General features: G+C 36.3%; 3 protein-coding genes across 3 annotated transcripts; all 3 read right to left on the reverse strand.

The window, feature by feature from the left end:
- Positions 1-105: 105 nt before the first annotated feature.
- Positions 106-14,328, reverse strand: LOC124434487 (endosome/lysosome-associated apoptosis and autophagy regulator family member 2-like). The gene is made up of 32 exons (XM_046984384.1): positions 14,146-14,328; positions 13,955-14,078; positions 13,115-13,316; positions 12,755-12,833; positions 12,614-12,682; positions 12,410-12,499; positions 11,825-11,945; positions 11,673-11,742; positions 11,327-11,412; positions 11,026-11,114; positions 10,242-10,422; positions 10,041-10,145; positions 9,248-9,444; positions 8,208-8,293; positions 7,704-7,826; positions 7,074-7,163; positions 6,908-6,981; positions 6,512-6,581; positions 6,084-6,167; positions 5,853-5,997; positions 5,313-5,398; positions 5,074-5,190; positions 4,926-5,001; positions 4,326-4,378; positions 3,562-3,643; positions 3,091-3,131; positions 2,701-2,782; positions 1,889-1,965; positions 1,440-1,545; positions 802-885; positions 373-463; positions 106-301 (listed from the first exon to the last, which is right to left on the reverse strand). Exons 1-31 carry the CDS (start codon positions 14,287-14,289, stop codon positions 386-388), a joined length of 3,111 nt encoding a protein of 1,036 aa, XP_046840340.1. The 5' UTR covers positions 14,290-14,328; the 3' UTR covers positions 106-301; positions 373-385.
- A 639-nt stretch (positions 14,329-14,967) lies between these two features.
- On the reverse strand, positions 14,968-19,466 carry LOC124434798 (ubiquitin-conjugating enzyme E2 H). The gene is made up of 7 exons (XM_046984707.1): positions 19,326-19,466; positions 19,107-19,183; positions 17,987-18,061; positions 17,630-17,669; positions 17,509-17,561; positions 17,252-17,380; positions 14,968-16,155 (listed from the first exon to the last, which is right to left on the reverse strand). Exons 1-7 carry the CDS (start codon positions 19,376-19,378, stop codon positions 16,034-16,036), a joined length of 549 nt encoding a protein of 182 aa, XP_046840663.1. The 5' UTR covers positions 19,379-19,466; the 3' UTR covers positions 14,968-16,033.
- A 1,087-nt stretch (positions 19,467-20,553) lies between these two features.
- Positions 20,554-25,735, reverse strand: LOC124434408 (transketolase-like). The gene is made up of 12 exons (XM_046984302.1): positions 25,511-25,735; positions 25,362-25,432; positions 24,593-24,639; positions 24,354-24,467; positions 24,175-24,272; positions 23,648-23,839; positions 23,206-23,333; positions 22,575-22,768; positions 21,993-22,314; positions 21,619-21,833; positions 21,136-21,352; positions 20,554-20,899 (listed from the first exon to the last, which is right to left on the reverse strand). The coding sequence occupies exons 1-12, from the start codon at positions 25,624-25,626 to the stop codon at positions 20,730-20,732; spliced, it is 1,884 nt and encodes a 627-aa protein (XP_046840258.1). The 5' UTR covers positions 25,627-25,735; the 3' UTR covers positions 20,554-20,729.
- Between the last annotated feature and the right edge of the window lie 11 nt (positions 25,736-25,746).

A 25,746-nucleotide genomic window follows, 5' to 3' on the forward strand; every position in this document is an offset into this window, starting at 1 on the left:
CGAAACAACTAGAACAAACTAAAAATTCTCGATGCAAGTTAGTTTGTTCTTTTACTCGATGCCTTATCGTCGTTCGAAATGATTTTGAGTAGCATCAGCTTTACGTTTAAGATTAAATGTATTTTTATTTTACGCCAATGTGATGTAAAAACTATAAAAGCTTTCTCTTACGCAGCCTAATGATTTTAGAAGTTCATACATAAAGTTTCAAGATCAGCTCCTCTTGTTGAAATACATCTTTCATTACAAGTGACTCCAGTGCATCATCCCCATTTAACGTCCATAATTTATTTTAATTGATCTAGAGGAACAGAAAACAAAGAAGTTCAAGAACATGACGAAAAAATGTCGATGGTCGAAGAAACGCCACACCTGGGACTCATTTTTAACTTAAAGGTGTCTTCGATGTGGGCTCAACGGATCCAACGTCGTCGTCACTAAAGTTGTCGAAGTTGTACTGATCCTACGAGAAGAAAAAACAAACATAAATAGAAATGCGAAATTGAGAAGACCAAAATAATAACAAAATAAAAATCTGTTTCAACAACAAAAAGAAGGGGGGTAACGCTCCTGTAAAGACCATGCAAACTAAAGACTTAATAAACAAAGGGTCAAGCAACCAACAAACACTAGCTAACAAGCCATACAGGAAATGGGAAACGTATGAAACAAATTCCACATTGTTGGATCAACAAAGATAAAACCAAATTTATTCAGATAAAAATATTTGCTAGACATAAATGTATTCCAAACTAACAGGTTTGAATTTCGATAAAAGAAAAAATACATGATATTTCTTACCGAGTATTTTGAATCACCACCAAACTTGTTTTTTATATTGCTAAAGAAACCTTTGCCTTTTCTTCGTACACCTTTGAAATGAACCTAAGTCGTGTATATAGAAATGACATGGTGTAAACAAACAACATTGATGAACGAACAAAGCTATACTTCAATTCGACATTTACTCTACATCTTCTGGTAGTTAGATGAATCAATGAAAGATAATTCATAAAAAACCAGCAAGAGAATCAGTTTAGCGGACTGATAAGTTGTTTAAACAATGAGTTTACTTCAGTTCGGTTTTGGAAGGTGTTGTATAATATCAGTAGCTAGCTACGATGTAATGATTGTAACTTCGTTCAGCATAGAACTAAAAGTTATAGTTATATGGTAAAAACGTAGTTCAAATTGAAGAGCTATTCTTGGGTTGCAAGCTACGTCATAATCGCCATGTTGGATGATTTTAACAAAGAATTTTCCTTATTTATGTACACAGCAAATTTCATCCAACATGGCGAACGTTCCATTGTTCTCTTACTCCAAAGGGGATGGTTGCAACCCATCAATAGTTATCTGGTAAATAATCAGGTTGAATTGAAGAGCTTTTCTCAGCTACAAAAATAGGACAAAAATACGTAATGAAACACAATCCTTACGTCTTCCTCGTCGTCCTCCTCATCTCCTACACATTGCGGTGCTCCAGGTAATTCTCCAGAAGCATCAGACGCATTCTGTATTAACTTATGATACTTGTACTCAAGTCTAAATCACAAAAAAAGAGGAGAATGAAATTGTTCATACAGTTATTTAGCTTTACTTTATGTACATAGAGAAAGTTCTCGATCAGGGGCGATTTGATGATTTGCATTATAAATTTTAGCTACTCAATCCTACCTAATTTTAACAAAACACAATAATAACAACTTTTTCATTAGCTGTGAATGTTAAAACAGCTAATAAATGTTACCAATCAAACTCTTTTTCAAATTATATTCAAATGTATTTATGTACAAGAAGTTTACTCGGTCTACTACACAAGGTAAAACAATACTTTAATAAGTATAAGTATAAGTATAAGTATACTTCAATAGTTTAAGCACATTACCTTCTATTTTTACACCACAGAATCAAAATAGCAAGAATCATAAGAATTACAAAACCAGCAAAGCATGCCAGACCAATCTGTTAATAAAATAAAGATTATAATATATGATTTATTTAAAACTGCATTCCATTTAGAGAGGAGCATCGGTCAACAGTATACTATTCCCTATTGATGGAAGGGGGGGGGGCCTTTAGAGTTTTTTTATCTGTCATGATAAAAACGACTATTGACGAAACCTTTTATGTTCTTTAAGTTAAATATGCCGCTTCAGTTGCTCTCAGCTAAGCATGCCTTTAGTGGCATTGCCTAATTTGAGCACAGAATGTCATGGCAATAAGATTTTCTTATTGAGGGTTTTGGTTTCTTGCTTAAGAATGATATGCATTAAAGTGTGAACGAAACTAATATTTTGATGCGTAAATTGTATTTTTGTTTAACAGAACCTTAAACGACAGAAAACTTTTCTTTTATGCACATTTTTTAGATGTTCGGTTCGATTTACCCAACCAGTTGCGTCGTATTGTATAATTTTATATTTGATGGCAGATATTTTCTGATATTTTTCTTAATCAGGCTTCCTTCTTTGTGAAGTGTTAATGGCATGAAATTTAGCTCATTTCATTTCTTGCAAAATTTCGAACCGAAACTTTTCAAAGGATATTTGAAATTTAAAGAAAATTTCTGTGTATCTTGAAAGAAAAAGGAGATCTGCCGAAGTCTACTGTCGTTACCGAAGCAATGTTCAAAAGAATTATATGAAAATTTCTAAGTTTTCATTCATGAGCTGACTTTATGTGAAACGTGTAACTTACCGCAAAATCTTTAACGGATCTCTCAAGAATACTGCACGTCGTTGTATTGCGTTTCGGTAAAAATACTCCACCAACACAACCTCTAAAAAAGTGAGTTTTTCGATGATTTAAAGTAATTTAGAACTAAACGATTGATTACACGCCCCCTTCGTGAAAACATCAGCTTCGGATTTTGGGATCAGAGTGTTAAAAGAAAGTTATTCTTTCTATCTATCTATCTATCTATCTATCTATCTATCTATCTATCTATCTATCTATCTATCTATCTATCTATCTATCTATCTATCTATCTATCTATCTATCTATCTATCTATCTATCTATCTATCTATCTAGTAAATGTACAATTTTTTACTTTGTATTTTTTATGTCGTGGCGTCGGAGCTACTTACTTCGGTGATTTCCAAACAAATGTTGTGTTTTTCTTTCCATTCTGTCAAAATGAATAGTTGCTTTTAATTAAACACCACACGAAAAGAAAGTCTCCCCTCCTTGATAAACTATAATAAGGGCTGAATGAATGAATTCCCAACCGGTCTTTTAAATCCCAATTGTGATTGTACTGTTTTGATACGAGCATGGTACTTAAATTGCGTTACACAATGGCGATTACCAACGAGTAATGTTCCTTAATTATTGAGTGAAACTGATAATACCACTTCTAAATGATAATTTTCAAATTGAATATTTTGAATTAAAGGGACGACACGTCCTTTGGTCCGGCTTTGTCAAAGAACGAGTGACCTCATTCTTCACATGGCACTGATGGCAGTTACAATATATCTCAGGCTTAGCTTCCTTTTTGCGTGGTAGTTACAAATGATACTCCCAGCGAAAGAAAGTGGAAGCACAAACAAACTCACCACACAACCAGTCATAACACCATAATAATCATCCTTGGTACAAAATGGACAGGCAAAGGCTGAGCGCATGATGACATGAAAACTAAAAATAAAAACCAAAACTGAGTCAACAAGCATGTCTGACGTGTGCCGGGGTTTACCAAATTTTACAAGAAAGCTGAATATGGAGCTCACAGACGATATAATCAATTGACATGTCTACTGTTTCAGTGAGATGTCAGTGTGAAGTAGAAAAAATTCTAACACAGTAACGACTTTTTTTATTTTTTTATAAGCTGTACAGCAAGACGCAGCAAAACCGGCAGAATAAGAATTTTCATCAAGCTTTCTTTCACGATATCTTCAGGATTATGATTAGCGACGTGACGACCACAAGGAGTGTGTGTGGGGAGTGTGATAACCCTCCAATAATCTCTAATTTAAAGTATCGAAATTCAAAAGAATGAAAAACGTACGTTTTTTGCTACAATTAATCTAATCTCAATTGGTATTAATCATTAATTTTTTCATTCCAAAGTCGTTATTGCAAGTAGTTTTTGGTTCTTGTCTTTAAAAATTGGGCAAGAGTTGGTCAATATTACTGAAACCAGTTGGCTATTTTCATGTCGAACCCCTTTGATTCTTTCACCACACCCTCATTATGATCGAACAAAATCTTCATCACCCAAATACAACTGCTTCATGAAAAGGGAGGCTCTCGTTATCTGTTGTCAATAAATTATGTTTATACTTTATTCGAACGAAAAAAGTTTAACATTTCGTACCTGCAACCGTCACATGTTCCTTGCGGGCATTTTGCAGGCAACATAACTTTAACCTGTGTCGAGATGAGAAATAAGTTTTAGTAACATGAGATAAATGTAGCTATGAAACACTACATACGATAAAAACATCGTTCCCTTTGTACATTTAAATTATTGGTCCGAAGTGTAGCTCGAGACTCTCCACAGACGCCTAAAATTACATCAACAAACATGCAAATCACAAAAAAATGCGTCATATCTCTTTAGATGCATCCAGCTGCTGCGCTTTTTCTGAAAACAGCTCTTCCTTCCTTAGTCATAAAATCGTTTGAGTTGACTTGCATTGCCTTGTGCAAAGCCCAGCTCACGCCGCTGTCTTATATACCTTGAATATTTACTCGCAGGCGCACACAGTTTGGGTGTGGAAACAATTAAGGTGACAGAAAAATATGGTGTGGCTTACATGAAGCAAATATTGACAATGTAACTTTTCTATACGACTTAGTCCGTGGGATAAATTTTACTGAGACCATTAAGAATCATTCCGTGTAACACACGTGCTGCATAGAATATGACCACCTTATGAATTTTCGTTTCAATTTAAAACAAACTAACACTTACATCACTTGGATTGCGATGTGGATCACAAACATGATGTATGACGGTAGATCTTCCTTTAGGGCAATATTTACTTTTCCTGAAATGACAAAAGTAAAATTATACATGAAAAAGCATGTTAAATTTTCATTTCTCGATTAATTATGCTTACCCATGCCCTGCGTAATGCATTGTCAATACGGTCGCGTTGATAAGACCTTTATCAGCGTATATCTCGTCGGTTTTTCTCACTTTCTCTGTTGTAATCTTCATAAGCTGTTCCCCCACACTATAAAACAACCATATTTACTAAACAATTTGTAAGCAAAATGAGAAAAATGACCGTGTTAAGCACGCGCTATAAGAAGCGGCAACCATCTTTCTTTTTCAGGCATGACACTGTTCTCATACCTCATTGGTTGAGCGGCTAATGGCTTTGCGCCTCGTTTTGGAATCATTGTCATTCGGCAAATGGTGTGATTGAAAACCTCTTGATTCTGAAAGCAAATAAATTTTAGCATATGACTTGTATAGGACGTGAAAAGAAATAAAATAGTTTGGTTTTTATTATTATTAAGTCACAAACCAAAACCAATGCAGTCTTATAAGCTTAGGTGAAATGAAGCAAGAACAGTCAATCAAAATTCCTCCTGCATGTAGTGAATTATAGCATGAAGATCCCTTGGAGGATCTCTATGGAGAGCAGTTAAAAACATAGGTCGTCATTTTGTGTAAAGAAGTTTATTTAGCAATTCTTTCCGGATAAACAAAAAGATCGCAAATGTGTTTTTGATTTCTAGAGTATGGAGTCAACTACACACAGAGGTTTGATTTTCTTTTGTAATTATGCTACTATAACTAGAAATAATGAATCTTTGCTGGATTTTTAAGAAGAACACTTTATAAAAATAAAATTATCGACACAAGTCGCTTTTTTCACTCTTATTTTACCTTTTCAATGCCTTTCATGGAGATATTTCTGAAGCAGGAAGCTTTCCTGTGACTTTCTTCATTCTGACAAAAGCTTAAGTTGAAATGGTAATAGTACTTCGTTCCTTTGGGAGTGAACAGAGCACTAGTCTTTACGCTGTAAAATCTGAAACATAAAATGGTTTGTACATAAAAAGAATGAATAAAAAAGGTGAGTAAAAACAGTAGATCACAGCACAGTAAAACACATACCCAGCTAAAGGATTCAAATCGAAAATTTTTCCTTCTTTGCTTGTCAACTTACAATTAGACACACATTCCGTGGAGCCCGACGCACTGAAAAGTTAGAAACTTTTTACGTCGGCTAGATAGATGAACATTTCCCCCACGACGTTTTTCGGAAGGGTAAATTACAGGGGTAAAGGGTAAAAAAGGTTCACTTATTTTTTCAAGCTGTTTACTTCCTATAGATTTTTAGCTTTATACGACAGTAATCATGATAGATTTTTGAAAAGATTTTTACTATGGAGTGAAATGACATGAATGCAAACCAGATAACAGACAAATGACGTTCAGATGGTCTCTTCTCTAAAATCTGTATAATATCTTGGCTATACATAATAGAATCACCGTATAGACATTTCTCAGCTAAAGTAGTACAAATAGGGATATACAAGTACCTCGTGAGCATGTCACCGCAAGGAATACAAGCATCCTCACCATATAGATTGCTGACGTTCAGGTAAGTATCTGGAAAGATTATATTGAGTACCTGATGTTAGGACTCTTAGAGAAATTGCAGCGTGCTTGAAAGAACCATTCATAAATAATCCCATTGATAATGGCATTTAAATCAATGTTTATACTCTGAACGTGTTACTTTTTGTTACATGAAGTAACAAATTAAGCAGTGAAGCACAACGTTGGTATTTTACAGACACAACATAAGCGATGATCACTGATCAGCATGATCAAAACTGTATAGTAATGAATTAACAGACATCACAAACATACAAGTTAAGCTTACGTGTGAAGCTTACGTTACCATCAACAACACTATAACATAAAGCACATGCCTTTAGGGCAGGGTTCACAAGTTGATTTTCCGTTCTTTTGAACAATTCGATTTCCTTTAGGACACGGAATGCAGCTAAAAAGACCAATAGATGCACGGCGTTTAAAATTAGGAGATATTTAAACGTTTTTGTAACTTATGTACAGTAGCTCTAAGAAAATATTTACCCTTCATCGCCCATTCCTAGAGGGCACGGCTTGCAACTGGCAGCGCCCCCATCGACCGTTTTCGTGACTTTAATCGAGTAAATTTCAACCCTAAAAACACGAAAATCAAAAAGTGGTAAAGCTTTAATATTTCATATATGGAAATCCTTTGCTCAATCGACGCCAAATTTCGAACTGAAATAAATCTGCATTTGAAAGCGCATTTTTCAATGGAAAATTTCATTTCCAGTACAACGTAACTGAGATTGTTTAGAAGAGCAATCGAAATTTGCATTTGAAAGCGCATTTTTCAAGGAAAAATTTCATTTCCAGTACAACGTAACTGAGATTGTTCAGAAGAGCAATCGAAATTCAACAAAGATGTTTGACCGTATCTTATCTGACACAACACATCATTTACTGGCAAAATAAAATATTGGCGTTTTTCTTCCTCGAAAAAACTCGTGATTTGATACAACAATCTCAAATAAATTGATCTCAATTGTTGTAGCTACTTTAATTAGTAAAATAAAATTACGTTTTGAAAATTATTGACGTAATTGGTTACATTTAAATAACACTTAAACGACCTAGCAGAAACTGAAATTGTATTTAATAAAAGTTCTTCGTACACGATATGAAGAGACCAACCTGTCGTCTGGATAGTTAAAATGGCCCTTGTTGTCTTCGCTAGCATCGTAATCTCGGCCATAATCAGTGCCTTTCGTGAAAATCCAATAATATCCTTCGGTGTGCTTTATTGTGGCTTGAAAACTATAGAAAATATTTGTACAATGCATTTTTAGTAGAAAAACTATCAACAGTACCAGTAGTTTTTGTATCAAATTGATTTAATTCATTCAATAATTTATCTTAATTTATCTATTTTAGTAGAAAAACTATCAACAGTACCAGTAGCTTTTGTATTAAATTGATTTAATTCATTCAATAATTTATCTTAATTTATCTATTTTAGTAGAAAAACTATCAACAGTACCAGTAGCTTTTGTATTAAATTGATTTAATTCATTCAATAATTTATCTTAATTTATCTATTTTAGTAGAAAAACTATCAACAGTACCAGTAGCTTTTGTATTACATTGATTTATATCGTTCAATAATTTATTTTAATTTATCTATAAAAAGCGCCTTACGTGTATGTCTGCGTTTCCTGCTTTCCGTTCCATTCGTGGATTTTCTCGTCTTTCCCGTGTTCATCTTTTTTCTTGCTTGCTTGTAACTGTAAATGAAAATAATGTACGTATCAAGCTAAAATATTCAATACAGCTGTTTGTATTAAGATAGACCAAGATGCATTTAAAATATAATCAGGAACAACGAGCAATTATTCAAAGTCAAATAACCCAGGAGCAGATCTAGAGAGAGGGTGTGCGTGGGAGAGATCATTTCGAAATAATGCACCCCTCTTAATGAAATACCGCATCCGCTCTTTTAACGCAAGATTTGATGACACTCTCATAGTTGAACAACCCCCAACTTTGTTTTGTGATAAATTCAAGTTGCCTCAACCGAGTTGCGTTTGGTTGAATGTCTAACGCGTGGCAAAGGTATTCCAGCTTGAAGGGTGCACAATCTTGTTCAAAATACTGTCATTGGAGTATTACATAAATTATCTCATACTGGGAACATTTAAAAAACACGTTTGAGGATTTCTGGAACAGCGTTTATCCTACCGACTTTTCTTTATTATAATTTTTCATTTTAGTTACGTACAAATGCTATATATAGACAGAAATAGCGGATATTTTCAGCTTTTAAATATCCCGATCATTGAAGTTGCTGTAATCAAATAGATCATTTGCGAGCTCCCATCGTAACAAATAAGTCATAAAAGAGCCACATGACTGAGATGCTACCTCATAATTTTGGCTTGACTATCACAGAATAACATCTGAGAGTTTCTAAATTTTCACAACACGCAATATCAATACCAATAACCAGTAGAGGCAAATATGAAATAGATGTGAGGAAATAAGAAACTTTTGGCGAAGAGACACATTAACGTCTAATCAATAAACAAACAAACAGTTGTGCTCAAAGGATTTTTTCTATGGAGAAATTCAACCCCCCCCCCCTCCCCCAAACACACACACACAACCTACTGGCATGACTGTAAAAGCCAAAAACGTTTAACTTAACATTTCATTGATGTTCAAGAATCACAAATATCTACCTGATGAAAAGTCAGCGAGCAAGGTCCCTTGCAAATCAATTTGAATTCAAAACTGATTACGCCCAACCCAGGAGAAAGAGAGCTTGTTTTGAAACCATCCGTTCCCAGGAACAATAGCATCTGAACATCATCCGCGTGCCCGTATCCGCTATCGATCATGTTACCGCGAAGCTCGAACCCTGAAGCACAGCCTCTGTCTGAAAAGATAGACGCAGACGAGAAATATCAGAAAGACTTGCTCTTATGAATACTTATAATCCTTTTATGTTAAAACGTACACAGGAAGAAATTTATTTCTCTGTCTATCTGTTACAACTGTACATATGAATGATTACAGTATAGAATTGACTTAAAACAATACAGTAAAACAAGGACAGTAAAAAGTATCCTTTTATATCATCCATTCAGTCTATAGCTGCAATTACAATCCTGGGGTAAGACATACTTCGCTATTATCTTTCACATCTGTACTTATGTTAACAGCATAGCGTATACTTGCCTATCATTCTTAACAACTGTATTATGTTAACAGTATAAAATATGCGTCTCTATAATCCTTTAAAGTTGCACCTATGACAACAGCATGAAATATATTTGTCTATCATTCTTTATACCAGCGTTCTGACGACATGTATTCTCCTCACTAATTAAGGCACTACAATCACATGAAGCAAGTTGTCCCGGCTGGTTTGATCATTCAGAAAAGGTGTCAACTTCTTTGATCTCATGCACCTTTCAACTGGGCAAAGCATTATCAAATTTTTCATGCAATCGGTCCTTCATCATGCCTTACCATGTCCTGACTTGCATAATTGTTCCATGTTTTCCGGCCAGCTTCTCCACCAATGAAAATCGAAACCATATTCAGGCTCTGTCGAGGGAGGGCACTTCGTACAATCTGAAGACAATAATTGAAATTGAAACTTTATTAAAAACTTTCGTACGACCTAAATTGTGATAGACCCAAGAAATTGGGCTTAAAAAACTGACGTACTTTCTCCCTTTCCGTCAGAAAATGTCATTGGAGGACAGAAATCACATGTCGTGCCGTTCTTGAACATTCCCGGATTACACGGTGGACAATCAGCTTCCACTCCCGATGTTGGTAAGGCAGTCGATCCCTTGACGTTGCTCAAACAAATTTTTGGCTCGATCCATAGAAACGTCTTTCTAAACTGAAAGAATGAAAAAATATTAAAAATAAACCGTATCGATATCTGAAATTCCTGTTATATTCACGAATGTGAGGTTGATGGTTTTTGTAATGTTGACGAGTTCTAACGAAGAAAAAACAACCAGGGGCGCTTGAAGAAACGATGAAGGACGTCATTCGTATATTCTAACATTCGTTCTCGGCTTTTCTGTTGTTGATGAGCTGCACCATCAACACGTGACCGTGGTTTCTAGAAACTGCTAAGTAGGAAGAGGCGATTGGCAGGAACTACCTCCCAAAAATGATCCGATCTTGTACCTTGTACATGCAGTCTTAGGGTGTTACTGATATTAGTGTGCATTGATAAAACGAAAGTCAGCAGGTCCTCATAACATTAATTAAGGGTACGGAGGAACATTTTTATAAATGCCATCTGCCTTGCTAAATTTTGTAAGAGCAGCGGCCTACTGAGTGTAAATCATTCGTGAATCGTTTCGCATTTTCCTATATGGTTCTTACCACGCGCATACCTTATCACGTGGCCTAAATATTGTCACTTTAAGCAAAACAACGTGAAACAGGAACATTGACGTTTATTTCCAAGTGCATGGTTAAACATTAATACCTTGTTATTCTCATCACAAACACTGTGAGTTTCAATGTAGTCGTTGACTGTGCACGGTTTCATTTTTTCACATTCGGCCGAACCAGTTCCTAAAATGTACAAAATATTACATATAGGTAACAATTATTCGTGCCACGTTCATTCACTACATAAAATTGATTTCTAAAATAATAATTCGATAATATTGCGGAATTAAAACAACACAACTAAAATATGTTTGTGTTCAACACGCTACTGCTTTACAGTTTCTACACAGAAGAAAACTGAAGTAGTTTTTTAAAGTTCTAAGTAAAAAACCCACTCGAGTATTGTGTTGTTATGTCACATTTTTTGCACTCCGTTCCTCCTTCGACAGGATAAAACTGACCAGCCGGACAAGGCTTGCATCTGCAAAGCAGGATAAAATGTAAAATTTCATGTCAAAAATAACATCAATCAAAGCTATAGTTTGTTGCACGTACAAAAATATCTAATCAAACACTTAATTTTCACCTTCAAAAAAATCACTAATGAACAAAATCGTTGGATGTGTCCCTCGTTCATGAATGCAACTATGATTTTACTCAACAGTCACAATAACACCGGCCAAGCAAGTCAATTACCTTAAATAATGTGACGCATCGCTGGGCTCCATCGAAAAATCTTACCTTTTTGTTCCCTCTTGATCAGCAAAAGTTCCAACGGGGCAGGGGAAACACTCAGAAGTATAGGCAACACCTGAAATATTCAGATTAAAACTCACACCGATGTACCTTTCTATGGTCAATTTCGAACTGCTTCTGTCAACGATTTCACAAACCTTTCACGCGAATGGATTTGATAAAAACTGGTTCCCCCCTCTGTTCAACGTTTTGTTGATCGGTCGATGGAAACAGCGATGCTTGCCAAACGATCAAATTGTGGCCTCGTTTCAAATGCACCTTCGGAGAAAGCAGAATTGATTGAAACACACGAAATTTCTTTCAATAGAATTATAGAACAAGCACTCCAAATTTTTTACCACGAAACGAAACATATTCAACGAACAGACGAAAAATTGCACAATTCCTATTTTCGGAATAGTTTTCGATTTATTTTTGTTGAACAGCACTACTTTACTTTGCCTCAGCTCTGAAACACCTGTACAGTATTTGAACGTATAACAAGTAGTGAAAATCAGTTGCAAAGATAAAAATCTGCGAGGGACTGGTTCCAACTAAAGGTGTCATCCGTCAACGCTATTGCCATAATCACAAATGCAAACTGTTCCCTTAGTGTCGTGTGTTTATAAAAAGATCCATCGCTTCACTGACTTTCTTCAATCAATGAGACGAGTTACGTCGCCACGCGCTAAGCATGATTACGTCATTTTGTGAAAACAAACGTTGTCAGGGCTGTCACTTACGGTTTCGTTATCCCATTTGAAATTTCTCGTACGTGGGAGATATTTATAGGAATCTTCGCTTGAGCTCATCATGCACTGTTCATTACGGACCTGGTAGTGTAAAAGATCAAAATATAATCGTAATTTAATCGAACTGATTCGGCGATAAAAGCTTGTTGTTTATCACTTCAAGACTTTAAACAAGCGCGTCAGCAATGTACTTACAAAAACGTTGAAAAAGACGTCACTGCTTGGCTTTCGGTACGAGAAAGTGACGTAGCCGTCCTTCTTTAACTAAAGGAAATTCGATCATTGCTTTTTGTCTGCCATTAGAAACTCGGCGTTAATCATTCATCTAGGAGTTACCGTTATGGCTAAAGTAAGCTGTGATGTACAGGCATCGGCACTTGAGACTAAATAGTCACCAGCTGCCTTCCACAAAGAGCTAAAAATTGGAAAAACAAACTTTCTCATCACGATCCGTGAGCTCTGACATGATGATGTAATTGATTCATGTCACTACACAGAAATCTAATTCAGTGCTACTTTTTAAAAGAAAAAGAAAAATCAACATAATTTAGACCACACACAAATTTCTAATTTGTGTATACAATGGTATTCGGCTGGGCGATCCATGAAACGATCCCAAACCCTTAACAAGCCAAGTGCTTAAATAGGAAGATTAAAAATACCATTATGTCATTATTATGTGTTGGTTTTAATTACTTCGTGCAGTTATCTTTCTTTGTTTTCGACGATCTGTATTCGTCACTGTCATCAAACGACTGCGTTTCAAAGCCACTTGGCAGTATGGTCCAGTTTGTATACACGACGTCACCTCCCAAGCTGTAATGACCGACAGGACAAGGCTGACAAGACTGTTCAGCACTTGAAACATCAAGGAACTGTCCTGGTTCACACGACGATTCTGTAGATTGAAAAGGGGATCAGGATGTAAGAATCGCGAAAGATTTATCGTGAGAAGACAGGACGGAAAAATAAAGTAAATTAATGTTTTGCGGACCACTGACAAACAAATGAAAAATTTCCTGAACTTTCGATGTTTCGAAGGATACTGCTTGTTTTTCTTTCAAGTAAACGAGACTTCAAAAATTTTTCTTTTAAAGACGTTTTTGTAGTATAAATTGCGAAAATAAAAACCCCTTTTTTAGTGTAAACCTGGGTAGATTGGGAAACCAAGTACTTCGATTAAACTCGGCAAAAGCCGTTCCTGATGCTATGAAAAGCATTCATTTTATTTTGTATAGCACCGGTGCCAATGAGAAATGACTCTCTCGTGACTGTCTGTGCTTCAAAGTTCATACACTCGCATTTGTGTTTGTGTCCCATGCAGAAGAATTCTCAGTCCAAACCTTACAAATCGCCTATATGTTTAACTCGCGATGAGGTAAAGATTCAGCCTGCACTAGGTACATGAATCTTTGTTTTGAAATTGCTCAGTCAAGCACACAGATAACATAATATATTCCATTTCACGTACGTCAGTTTTCTTCAAAGCAACGACAATTCAAATAGATTGAAAATGATAACTCATTGTAAACTCACCACATTTCTTTTGTCGTATGGGAGGAAGGCCAGTGGCTAAACACTCCTCGTTTCTTCGTGGCACGGCCACACGCCACCTTCCGCCGGCCGAATCACATTCTGTAAACTCGTATTCGTACTGTCCCTGTAAGCAAGACGTGTTATAAACGATGGATGCTAAACCGCACGATCAAAACACCAATATTCAATACCTCTTTACAGTTTGGTAATCTAGCAAATACGGCATGAATAGCCATAATAAGAACGAAGGATAGAATCGTTACACGCGACATCTTTCCTCTCACAAACTTTTGAACGCCGTAATTCTCACAAGATAACAATGCCAAGCGAAGCATCTTCTTTGTAATACAAGACAATGCAGAGAAGGAACTCAGTCAGAGTCAGCTGATTGTCAACATTTGCAATGCAAATAAACGAAATGACCGCATGATAATTTTTTACGAAAATACAAAGTATCGTAAGTTTCAGCTTTTTCCAGGTCGTGAAATCTAACTTGTGCAAGACAAGTATTTGGAAAATACTTGTGACTGGGTTTTTTGATGCATGTTATGCTTCGATAATGACAAACAACTGGGGTAGCTCATATATCGACGTCTCGAGTTATCCTTGAAAGAAAAAGTTCAAGTTGTCCCGGGAAGTCACACTTCACTCACAAGTGGACACCCGATACCTGCTGCGCGGTAGTAGATTTTTTGGAAAACAGTTTTGAAACGATAAAACTTGAAACAAAACGGTCAAGCCTCTTCTCACCGCAGTAGCATCGAGTAGGTAACAAAAAATCAAATTAATTCTCCTTTCTTATAAGCTCAGTTCTCACATTGTCGTCAAAGTGGTTTGTATCTAGAGTAAGACAGAGCTCTATATGCGGAAAACTACAACGAGACGGCTAAGACAACTACATGAGAGATAAACGTAGATCAATACGAGATGATAATTCAATACGATCTTTGGTGAATGTCTTCTACTCCATGATTATGAAGAATGCAAAAACTGCAATTACTCACAAGACCAAATACGATTCTATGATTTGATATAATTATTTTCTTTCAACATTTTACATGACTCGACCTCTTTGACTAAAACAAAATACTATATATGTTTTCACAACAGCAGAAGACCAAATTTCTTAAAACATGACGCGCCAACTACTCATTAAATGAAGTTCTACGAACTAATGCTGAACAGAACATTGTATGACTGATAAGAAAAATAAGTTTATACATGCATATACCTAGCTTGCCCATTCCAATCAACTTTTCATTCGAAAACAAACTGTTATAACTCTCGTCGCACTCCTTTTATTGGTAGAAAACTTTTCTCGTTAGCCAAAAAATCGTATTACCGTTTGTAGCATGTCTGTGGTATCCTAAAACATTGCTTGTTTACTTGAGCACTTAGATTTATAAAACAACATGATAGAAAGATATCTAACACAACGTTTAAAGCCAAACAAAGTTTCTAGAACATAAAAAAATGCAACGAGAAACTTCTACATAGCTACTAGTGTTTTTAGTAAGACATGAAGCAGAGCAAGTAAGAACTGAAGGAAATTGCTGGTGGAATTCACACTGTTTTCGTCCATTAGTAGGGCGAAATGGCGAATGTGTACAAAGGGATAGTATATGGGGACAATTATGTACAAAATACTACAAGTTTGAGCAGATGATATACAATAGTGTTTCCGATGGTCTTTAAGAAACACGAAAAGGAATCATCATAACAAGAATAACCAATCAAAATGCGCTGAATTTTACATAACATGAAACCCTGATGTATGAAAGAGGAAATATTTTTGTGATCGCAAATGAAATATCAATATAACGCAATCTATGCGGAGGTCATAATGAAATGGCAACTTAAGAATAAACATGAATTTCACCAGTTTTGCTTAAACATAAAAGCACAACGTTTAGCCTGAGCACAACCTGCAGCAATTTTTTGTTTGCATGCAGCTTGGGCAAAGGCTGGCCATCGGAACGCATCTCATCGGCTCGTGCATCAAGCTTGCAGTATGTATATAAAGTGTGTTCTGTACAATTAAGTTTAATATATAAAATCCTCTATATCCTTTGCACAATACTATAACTCCATGTCATGTGTCTCGTCTTCTGAAAAATCAGAAATGGTACTCTCTTCACTCGACGAGCTCATTTCATCTTGTTCCTTAAGCGCTTCTTCAGTAGCGAATCTCTTAATATAGTCTATATTAATGAAAAAATTTCATGTCGGAAATTCTGATATTTATGCGTATGTAAAGGATGACAGGGCGGAGAAGAGGAAGGCCATGTATATAAGAGGTAGACGGAGGTGTCGAGAGAGTATAAAAGGAACATAACAGTGATAAACAAGGATGTGGTAGAAAGATCATATAGGACAGTAAGAGCGAGGTAGTGAAAGTAAATAAGGGAGCAGCTGAAATGAGAAGAAGAAGACATGTTAAAGATGGATGCTCTAGTTCAAGGAGTTAAATTTAATAATTTTCTCGATGTACTAGTCTACACTCCGCGTTAGGAGTTTCACGTACATGTTTCTTGACAAAAAGAAGAAAGCATCTAAAATCAAAGACCGAACTAACAAAAAACGTCCACTTTTCCTTTAACGACGTCCAGTTCACCTACCAGCAGATTTCACAAGAAAGCAGAAAAAGTTACTTTTCTAGTCCGAAAGTTAATGATTGATCCGAACTATGATGACAAATGTAGAAAATGTTGATGTTCTCATGGATGTGCATGTGAATGTTGATACGAGAAATAGACAGTGCCAGAAAGTTTTGGATACGCACAGAACCATGGAAAATGAATGGTTTGAACAAGGAAGTATTATTTATTAAACGTTTTAGATGCAGATCACCCAGGTTAGTGCAGCTCAGTGAAAGCCTGCTCATTTCAGTGTTGAGTGAGGTTTCGACATCCCGTGTGATAAACATCTTTATAGTCAAGAAAGGAGTAAATGTCAGGAGTGCACTAACCCTGGACAATCCACATATGGATCTACAAACTTGTAACAAAAACATACCTAGGACAACATACCTAACACATCATTTTTGCACAATGAAATATAGGTCTCCTTACACAAAACTCTATTCAACTAAATGCAATTCAACTTTTCAATAAAGTGAATGGTTTGATCCTGGGAGTATCGTTAAATGTTTGTAGATGTGGATTGTCTAGGTTAGTAAAGGCCTGAGGACAATTTGTATTGACTGAGGTTTTGACAACTTTAGCAGCAGTCATCTTTAAAGTCAACTAAACTTTCAAACAATAAAAACCAAACCATATCTCGTCTGCAGACTGATACCTTTAATCCTATCTTTGTATTGCTCTGGTTTATGTAGATAAAGCGCAGCTGCATCGCCATTAAGGGGATCAACAGGGTTAGGATACGTTAATAGTTGAGGTAAGAAGGATTCAAAAATATTGGAAAGATCTAAAAGATACAAGTGCATCATCTTGAGAGAGTTCGTTCATGAAAGAATGAAACCATTTCTTCAGCTTAGGATACAGGTCAAAAAGTACTCTCTTACAAAATACTTCAAATTAATAACAAAATAGTACCATATAAGGCTGTCCAAGCTTGGTTGATCACATCAAGACATACTGTACCAGACCTAAAGTTGAAACCACAGTTAATCACACTTATGAAAAGCATTATCAATGCAAACATAATCATACTTACGCCTCATCAATATTAGGATGATATATCTTGTTTAGGAATCCTAAATTTAAGACCATATGCAAATAGAAATCAAGGACAAGTGAAGGCAATAAATTGAAACTGATAAGAACTCAAGTGTTCAAGCTGCACAAAAAAAAACAAGACACAAGAAAGGACTTGCGTTTTAACATCAAACTATAGCCCTAACAAATAAATACAAAAGACCAGAGTAAAAAAAGCCTTCAGTTTTACCATCATATGAGGATGATATACTGGAGCTTGGGGAGCTGTGGTTGTTATAGCATAAATCAAATCAATGCCTTTAGACACATTGATTGGATATAGAAATTTACTTTCCAAAAATCGTCAAAATAATACCTATGGAAGGTGATTTGAATGGATACTTATCAGGTAGATCAACTCTCACTTTCCATACGCCTCCTTCGTAATGTGCTGCAAAGAAGAATCATAATCACCAATATGCTCAGACCCTTTCAAACTTGGTAAATTAAAAGTCGGGTTGCTTCAAAGTAAATCATGTCAGATATATCCAGTGGTATATCCAGCCAGCAAGTTTTGGTTCTAATACAAAAACATTTGACCATTTTCATGTTTTCTTTATGTAGAAATCTATTTTTTTCCCAGCAAGTGAGCTAGCAGAGAAAAACTTGCCAAACGTGACTAATTGTGCAGGTCGGTTACACCACTAATTTTGAGCTCATGTAAGTGGAACTTTGAAATATGAGGTATGGCACTATAATTTGTTGTATCCACCTTTCTATACCATAAATTGTTATCTAAAACATAATAACTGTAGTCATGCGGGTAAAACGTGATCTTCACGAAGCAAATGTTTAATATTCAAATTTCAAATACATCGTAATGAGTTTGATTTGTCCAGTCATCAACCTAAGTTCAAAACTTGTGCCACGAACAATTTCAGGAAAGAAATTTCTCGCCAACACTAACCGTTACCAAGCATGCTTTGTAAACGTACAATAAAGCATAATATTTCAAATATGCGAAGACGACAAAGGCATGAATATGCAAATATATCTAGCTCGCTTTGCATTTGGTTGCTTTCGCTTTTTATCATCAGAACAGAAATGATTAGGCGAATTATCGGTGTATCATAACCGTAAGAAATAGAGCGTGGTTCAGGTATTTGGCAGAAATTGATTATGTTAGTCGATGGAGCAGATTTTAGGATATAATTCTGAATGTTAAAATTTCAAAGACATTTTTTGTTTACAATTGAGTGAATACATTATTAATTTTGGCAATGGAGCTGAGGAAATCGTGTTTTCAACTTCGAGAAACTGCTGTAACTCGAAAGAATAAAAAAAAACCACCCCTCGCTTTTCATTGAAAATGAAATCCATAAATTCAGTTTTAAAACCAAACGAACAAGAAAACGAACGACCAATATACATTCATATAGGATTGGATCCTCCTCGAAGGACTCCATTTACATCTCGAATAATAAAAACATTCTTACTGCCTGCAGGTCCAAAAAATTTTACGACAAATTCGTTAAGGCCACCAAGAATCGTGACTTCGTGCTTGCTCTCGATGCTGCAAACGGAATAGTTAAGAAAAACACAAACATGGAAAAAGAATCGAGACTTGTCTTATATACGTATGAAGATACATCATAACAACAAGAAAATCTGTCGGTTTTATAAGCGATGGCCGTGCATAAAAACGCGAAAGATACAGTTTAATCACATCGGTGTCCATTCTTCTTTTCCCTGGGGACGGCGAAGACATCTTCCTTGAATTAAAACGATTTTACGGGCAATAGTCCAGTGGTTCTTCTCGCCAACCTCTTGTTCCAAATGATACTAAGGACTTTGAGATGAAAACTTGTTTTATTTTGTGACGTTTTGTTATGTCACGTGCTTGCGTAAGCCCCGCCTCCTCCATCAACCATATAAGGAGGTAGCATACATTGAGGATGGTAGAGTACAACTTGGGATTGGCTACTCAGCCTTGAAGTGATTTGACAGAAGTGAAAGAATTTGCTAAGTCAGCACTTCTTTTCATATTATTTTATCTGGTTTTCGCGATATTAGTCTTTCACTTAAGAAATAAAAGATGTTTACTGTGTTTGCACAGGCTTATGCAAACCGGGGAGACCTTTGGGAGAACTCGAGAGCAGATCAGTGCAAGCCCGAGGGTTGCACATGCTCGTTGCACATGCGTCTCCGAGGTTTGCACAAGCCTGTGCAAACACGAAAAACATCTTTTATTTTATTTATAAAATAACAATAATGCGAAAAAGACAAACATTTTAATTTTTCCTCTAGTAGTAGTTTCGTATGGTAGTCAAACCTCCATGTGTGTCTCATCAAGCCAGCAAAGGTTGGAGGTGTGGTTCCGAAAGTTCGACATCGAAGTTCGGAGACCGGGTTTGGATCATTCTTAGTTTTCCTTCAGTGAAGTACTTAAGCCCCTGCACGACTACAACGTGATGATCCAGGCGCAGTTTTTTTAATGTTTTTTCCTCTAAAATGTATTCATGATCGATTTGCAAATTCTCTTTGACTGATTGATTGTGTAGATCGATTTGATAGGTTGAGCTCAGATGTGCTTTGCACTGGCTAATGCAAACTCAGCTCTTGACCAAGCAGCGCACGCGTTTCATTGTGTTTATTTTATAAAACAAAATACAACAAAAATTAATAGAACTTCTAAAAGGCCATCGGAAGCAAATGAGGTTTGAGGGGGAGAAGTGAAAATCCAACTTTGACTATGTTTAATAACCTACTCAATAACCCCTCTCCCCGCAACTGTTTAAAGACTTTCGCTAGTGCTTATCTCAATATGTTAGTACCTAGCCCTAATGCTTGTTATTTTCTGGACTATCACCCATCATCATTTATCGCTAAGGGTTCTTCCAAGGAAGAAGTTTAAGCACGCAAAAAAATATATATACGATAATATCTGCTCAATACATATCATTTTACTACATCTATCGACTATTTTCCTTTTACGCGATAATTCCCATTCGCAAGATGCTGAACTAAGTTACATTTAGGTGTATTCATGTGAAGCAAAGACTTGTTATATGACAAAAAAAACAGTGTAGACAAAAAATGTTTAAGTCCAAGCGTTTAATTCAAGCCAAAATTTTCTTTGCCAGAGCAACGATGTGCTTGCTACTGATGCCAAACATATCTAAAAGGGCAGCAGATGGCCCGGAACGTGGCAAACCGTTAACGGCAAGCTTATGAACGACAATTGAAGAGTCCGCTGAGACGGCAGAACAAACAGCATCGCCTATACCACCTACGAAACACAACAAAAGAGAAATCTTAGTGAGATGAGAAAGTCAAACTCAATTACAAGGTGATTGCTGCAAGGATAGCCAAATTTAACCAGACAACTTCAATTATTGTTTATTACTTTTTTCAGTTGAATTTTTGAGAAGCGGACCTCATGGATAATTGGATTATTGAGGTGAACTCAACCTCCCCCCTGGTTAGGGGCCTGCTTACGACAGTTAACCAAACAAATTTCGTCACCTTCAGGATAATGATCTTCAACAGTAATTATTTTACCACCAGCAGCTTTAGCGTTAGCAATGATACCCTCGTTGTCCAAAGGTTTGATGGTGAAAGGATCGAGAACGCGGGCATTGATACCACTTTTGGCAAGCTCCTCGGCAGCTTCCATAGCGTGCACAAGAGTGATAGCAGCTCCGATAATGAGCACCTTGTCGTTATCACTTTTCTTCACAACCTTATTTGATTTGAAATATAAAGTCAACGTGAAATGCGCATTTCTTTCGAGAGTTGTTTTGGAAAGAAAATTAACAGCTTGAAAAGAATTTAAAAGATGATTATGCGAGAATGAATATCCTATTGCAAAACCGACTATGGACGACAAAGTAAACATAGTGAAATATACCATATTTTAGCACAACGGTGCTTGCTAATTTTTCCAACCTGAGTGAAGCGCTTCGACGGGAGCGACGCTAAAATGAGCAATAACGTTAAAAGAACTACCTTAGACTTTCCAATTTCAAAAACTTCGTCGTTTTTATAAATGACAGGTGTCGCGGGTCGACTGGATCTGATGAAGCAGATGCCTTCGGTGTTAGCAGATAGTTCAACAGCTCTTTCCATGGACACAGCATCGGATGGATAAAATACGTAAGAGCCGTAAACTGATCGGAACATTGAAAGATCTTCAAGAGCCATTTGAGATGGACCGTCTTCACCTAAATGCGAAGCAATATTGACTAGGAAAAACTGCTTCACCTCTCCCCACCCTCATGCAAAAGTAAAATAATGTATAGATGTTTTTTATAATTGAAAAGTAACAACCACTGGATAAACAAATGTTGAGAGCATGAAGTCACGTGACAGACCCAACATACCAATGGAAACTCCACAATGAGAACCGCAAAATTTCACGTTCGCTTGAGAGATGGCGGCCATTCTTATTTGATCGAAACCACGCGTGAGGAAGCAGGCAAAAGTACTGGCAAACGGAATGGTACGATGTCGAGTACCACAACCGACAGCAACACCGATAAGATTCTGTTCGGCGATGAAACATTCGATGTAATTGTCGTTGTTCGCTTTCATCAACTTGAGCGAGTGCGTGGAGTTTTTTGTGTCGCCGTCAAGAGCGATAACACGCGGGCATGTCTTGTAGAGCTTTACAAGAGCATTTCCATAGGTTTCACGAGTTGCTATCTACGTAAACGGAGGAAAAAATTATGAGCTAGCATAAATGTTTTCTGCAAGAACAATGATTTTGTGTAATAAAACAATAACGTAAAATTTCTTTTGGATAAATTATCACAACTGAGAATGAAGAAACAAAACTGCCCAAATGGAATTCTACGTGCAAAATAACCTAACATAAAGAAACACGTAACAAAGACGACAACTATTTCACATCAGTGGGAAAACAAAGAAGTATAAACGGGTAGTCACGACAAGACTTCGCGCACCTTCTGTCCAAGTTCATAATTTGGCGGTTCGATCAATTTGGCTTTCAAACTAACATCCGGTGCATCATCAATGACAGGCTGAGGACTCAAGCCGTGAGGACCTTGATTTTTAATATGAGCCTTGATTTCTTCGATTGCCTTGGCAGCTTTGTCTCCCAGTGCTTTACCATGCCAGTTCTCCAAATTTTCGATTCCTGGAAATGGCAATTATAGAAAAACTAAAATGAAATCCTGGTCAAGGCAATAAAAACCGCAATGATACATAATACAGATTGTAATTGGTGGGACTCATATTCATATACATTCATGACATGCCATATTAAGTACATTGGAAATCCATTGTTTTCTACAGATTATGGCATGCATGTATCAATATTAGACCCCAATTATCAATGTTCCTAGAACTGTTTATATAATACGTTATCAGTCAAAAGTGTAAACAATTGAATTGACAATCAAACTATCTCGTGGAGTGGTGGACAATTGATAAGAACATTACAGTTGTAACATATGGGATGTCTACTTTTAGTTATCAGTAAATTTATGTTTCAGTAAAAGAAAGACAGATGAAGCACACTTGAAACATTCAAATGCAGAGTATTCTAAATTGATTCCATATTACACTACCGACCGTTGATGCCTTTGCCTTTGTATGTCTTGGCAACAATGCATGTCGGCTTTCCCTTCACCACACTTGCATCATAAAATGCACGACAAAGAGCTTCAACATCATGGCCATCAAGCACTATGGCATTCCAGCTTAAATAGAACAAAAATGGTACAACTTTGATGGACATGCTGCAAACCCAACATATTTAATGAGCCATAATCAATAGTCCACAAAAATGCTTTGAAATGCTTCCGAAATGATCCTACAATAACTCACTGCAATGCTTAAATCAAAATTATGATTCATCAATGATCCAATGCTTATCTATTTCTTATCATCTTGAAATTCATACAACAATGTACATCCACATGCAAATAAGCAGTAGACATTATTTGGTCCACACTGAATAAATTCAACGGTTGTTATTCCACACCACAAGGCAGGTATTTTTAGTTCTACCTACCCAAAGGCTTCCATTCTTGCTTTGTAAACTTCCATCTGATGCTGCAGACTGGTTGGTTGACTTTGACCCAAGCGGTTGACATCAATGATAGCCACAAGATTATCTAATTTATAATAACTGGCAAATGCTGCAGCCTCCCAAACGCTGCCCTCCATTGATTCACCATCACCCATTAGAGTGTAGACACGATAACTAAAACATATGTGGTATCGATCATCTCAGACCAAGTCACATTAACTTTTTCAATAAATAAAAAGCTTTCTTAAATAGTAAAATAGAGATTTTGTGACAAATTTAAAAACTGTCTTAAAAAGAGCAAATACCTGAGCAAATGGTCAAAAGAATACCAAAATAGTTCTTAAAAGAACTTTTCAAAACCAGAACACTAACCCAACTGAACTGTTTTTACAGCTTGAAGACACTAAGTGAATTTAGTGTCTAGTAGAAGTTAGTTTCCATATTGTTTTGACCATTCACCATGGTATTTGCTCTTTTCAAGACAATTTTTAAATAAAAAGCTAAGATACCTTGCTTTGTCATAGTTTTTTCCAACATAGGCCATACCAGCTGCACAGCTAAGACCTTGACCAAGTGAGCCAGTTGCCACATCAACGAAACTCAATCTCTAGAGTTGTTCAAACACCAAAAGAATGAATTTATAAGCCATGACCACATGAACTAAATCAGGTCATCAAATACGTCATACCGGAGTGGGATGGCCTTCCAAATCGCAATCAATCTTCCTCAACTTCAACAAATCACTTGCTGGAAAAAGTCCGGCTTCAGCCCACGCAGCATAAAGAATTGGCGCTGAATGGCCCTGTTATCAAGAAATAAAAGTTTTACAAACACAACAAGAGGACTGGAATTCTAGTGATAGATGGATAAAACACTAACAAAATCCTCAAAAACTAGTAAGAAAAGTGGTCAGAGAAAATAAAATACCTTCGACAACACAAAGCGATCACTTGATGCATCACGTGGATCACTAACTGCAAACCAAAAAAAATCAGACTACTGTGACTATAGCTATGATTACACAGAGAACTGATCTATAAGTGGGTAAAAAAACTTTACAAAAAGTTTTTATATATTGTAATACAGGGTGCATCAATAAAGCTAGTAAATTTCAAAATATTGTAAAACCATCATTTTGTCAAAGTTTCTTGAAAATATGTTCATGTCCATGTATTTCGGCATCGTCTTATTTATGCAAGAGTAAAAACAATCAGTAAAAATTAATCTTGAGAGGTGGGAGAGTCATAAGAGAGAGTTAAAAGCCTTAATCTTATTCTAATTTAATTCTAACAGGTACCTAAAATTTTGAGCTCCATTGTACACTTTATCAACATTTCAGAAATCTTGATAAACTTTGAGTTTACCACACAACGTCTCTAACTTGGACATTTTTTGCACATGCTAATGCAAACTCAGCTCTAGACCAATCAGCGCACGCTTTTCATTGCGTTTATTTTTTATGAGTTATGTAACTCACAAAACTTTAAAGGGGGCGTACTTATAGTACAGTTTCTTTCTACAATAGCTTAATCCTGAACGCGGTACAACTAATAAAGCACACTTATTTCGTTAAAGCACGGGAATCGAAAATGATACGAACAAATCAAATTTTATGCCATCATAAGTTTGAACGACAATTTTAATTCGAACACGAGGAAGTTTAGAGTTTGCACAAGAACATTTGATTGATTTCTACCTTTATAACGCATTGTGTGAAAAAACAGCACGGACATTATTTCAGCCATTGATGAGCATGATGTGGGATGTCTGAATACAAAAATATGATTGAAGAATGTACAATGAAATTTTGTAGAGCAAGCTCGTCGCAGCTTATTTGCCACGTACCCTGATTTCGATGCGTTGGTCGACTCGATGCTGTGAATTCGCAGCTTATTCGCAATGTCATTGAGCTGTTGTATCTTACTTTGATCAGGTCTATGGTATCCAGCGTCCGCAGACATTTTGAGACTGTTCTAGAGTTGATTTCGTGAGGAAAAATACGTCCTCCTGCAGACGACAACAGCTTCACCTAACACGTCCTTGTACCGGAACTACAGAAGGTTGCTCATTTTATACGGTGA

Source organism: Xenia sp. Carnegie-2017, unplaced genomic scaffold, assembly GCF_021976095.1.
Source record: "Xenia sp. Carnegie-2017 unplaced genomic scaffold, XeniaSp_v1 HiC_scaffold_14, whole genome shotgun sequence".
Taxonomy (NCBI): Eukaryota; Metazoa; Cnidaria; class Anthozoa; order Malacalcyonacea; family Xeniidae; genus Xenia; species Xenia sp. Carnegie-2017.

What these genes read in the sequence shown, in the direction of transcription:
- LOC124434487 (XM_046984384.1), bottom strand. Translation starts at nt 14,289, where the DNA reads ATGCTTCGCTTGGCATTGTTATCTTGTGAGAATTACGGCGTTCAAAAG. An exon ending in ATTATGCAAGTCAGGACATG is followed by an intron (nt 9,445 to 10,040) that starts GTAAGGCATGAT and finishes CTATCTTTTCAG; the next exon opens with ACAGAGGCTGTGCTTCAGGG. An exon ending in GATTTGAATCCTTTAGCTGG is followed by an intron (nt 5,998 to 6,083) that starts GTATGTGTTTTA and finishes TTTATGTTTCAG; the next exon opens with ATTTTACAGCGTAAAGACTA.
- LOC124434798 (XM_046984707.1), bottom strand. Translation starts at nt 19,378, where the DNA reads ATGTCTTCGCCGTCCCCAGGGAAAAGAAGAATGGACACCGATGTGATT. An exon ending in GACACCGATGTGATTAAACT is followed by an intron (nt 19,184 to 19,325) that starts GTATCTTTCGCG and finishes TTCCGTTTGCAG; the next exon opens with CATCGAGAGCAAGCACGAAG. An exon ending in CATCCTAATATTGATGAGGC is followed by an intron (nt 17,562 to 17,629) that starts GTAAGTATGATT and finishes TTTCAACTTTAG; the next exon opens with GTCTGGTACAGTATGTCTTG.
- LOC124434408 (XM_046984302.1), bottom strand. Translation starts at nt 25,626, where the DNA reads ATGTCTGCGGACGCTGGATACCATAGACCTGATCAAAGTAAGATACAA. An exon ending in TGGAAGGCCATCCCACTCCG is followed by an intron (nt 24,273 to 24,353) that starts GTATGACGTATT and finishes GAACAACTCTAG; the next exon opens with AGATTGAGTTTCGTTGATGT. An exon ending in TCATTGTGGAGTTTCCATTG is followed by an intron (nt 21,834 to 21,992) that starts GTATGTTGGGTC and finishes CTTCGCATTTAG; the next exon opens with GTGAAGACGGTCCATCTCAA.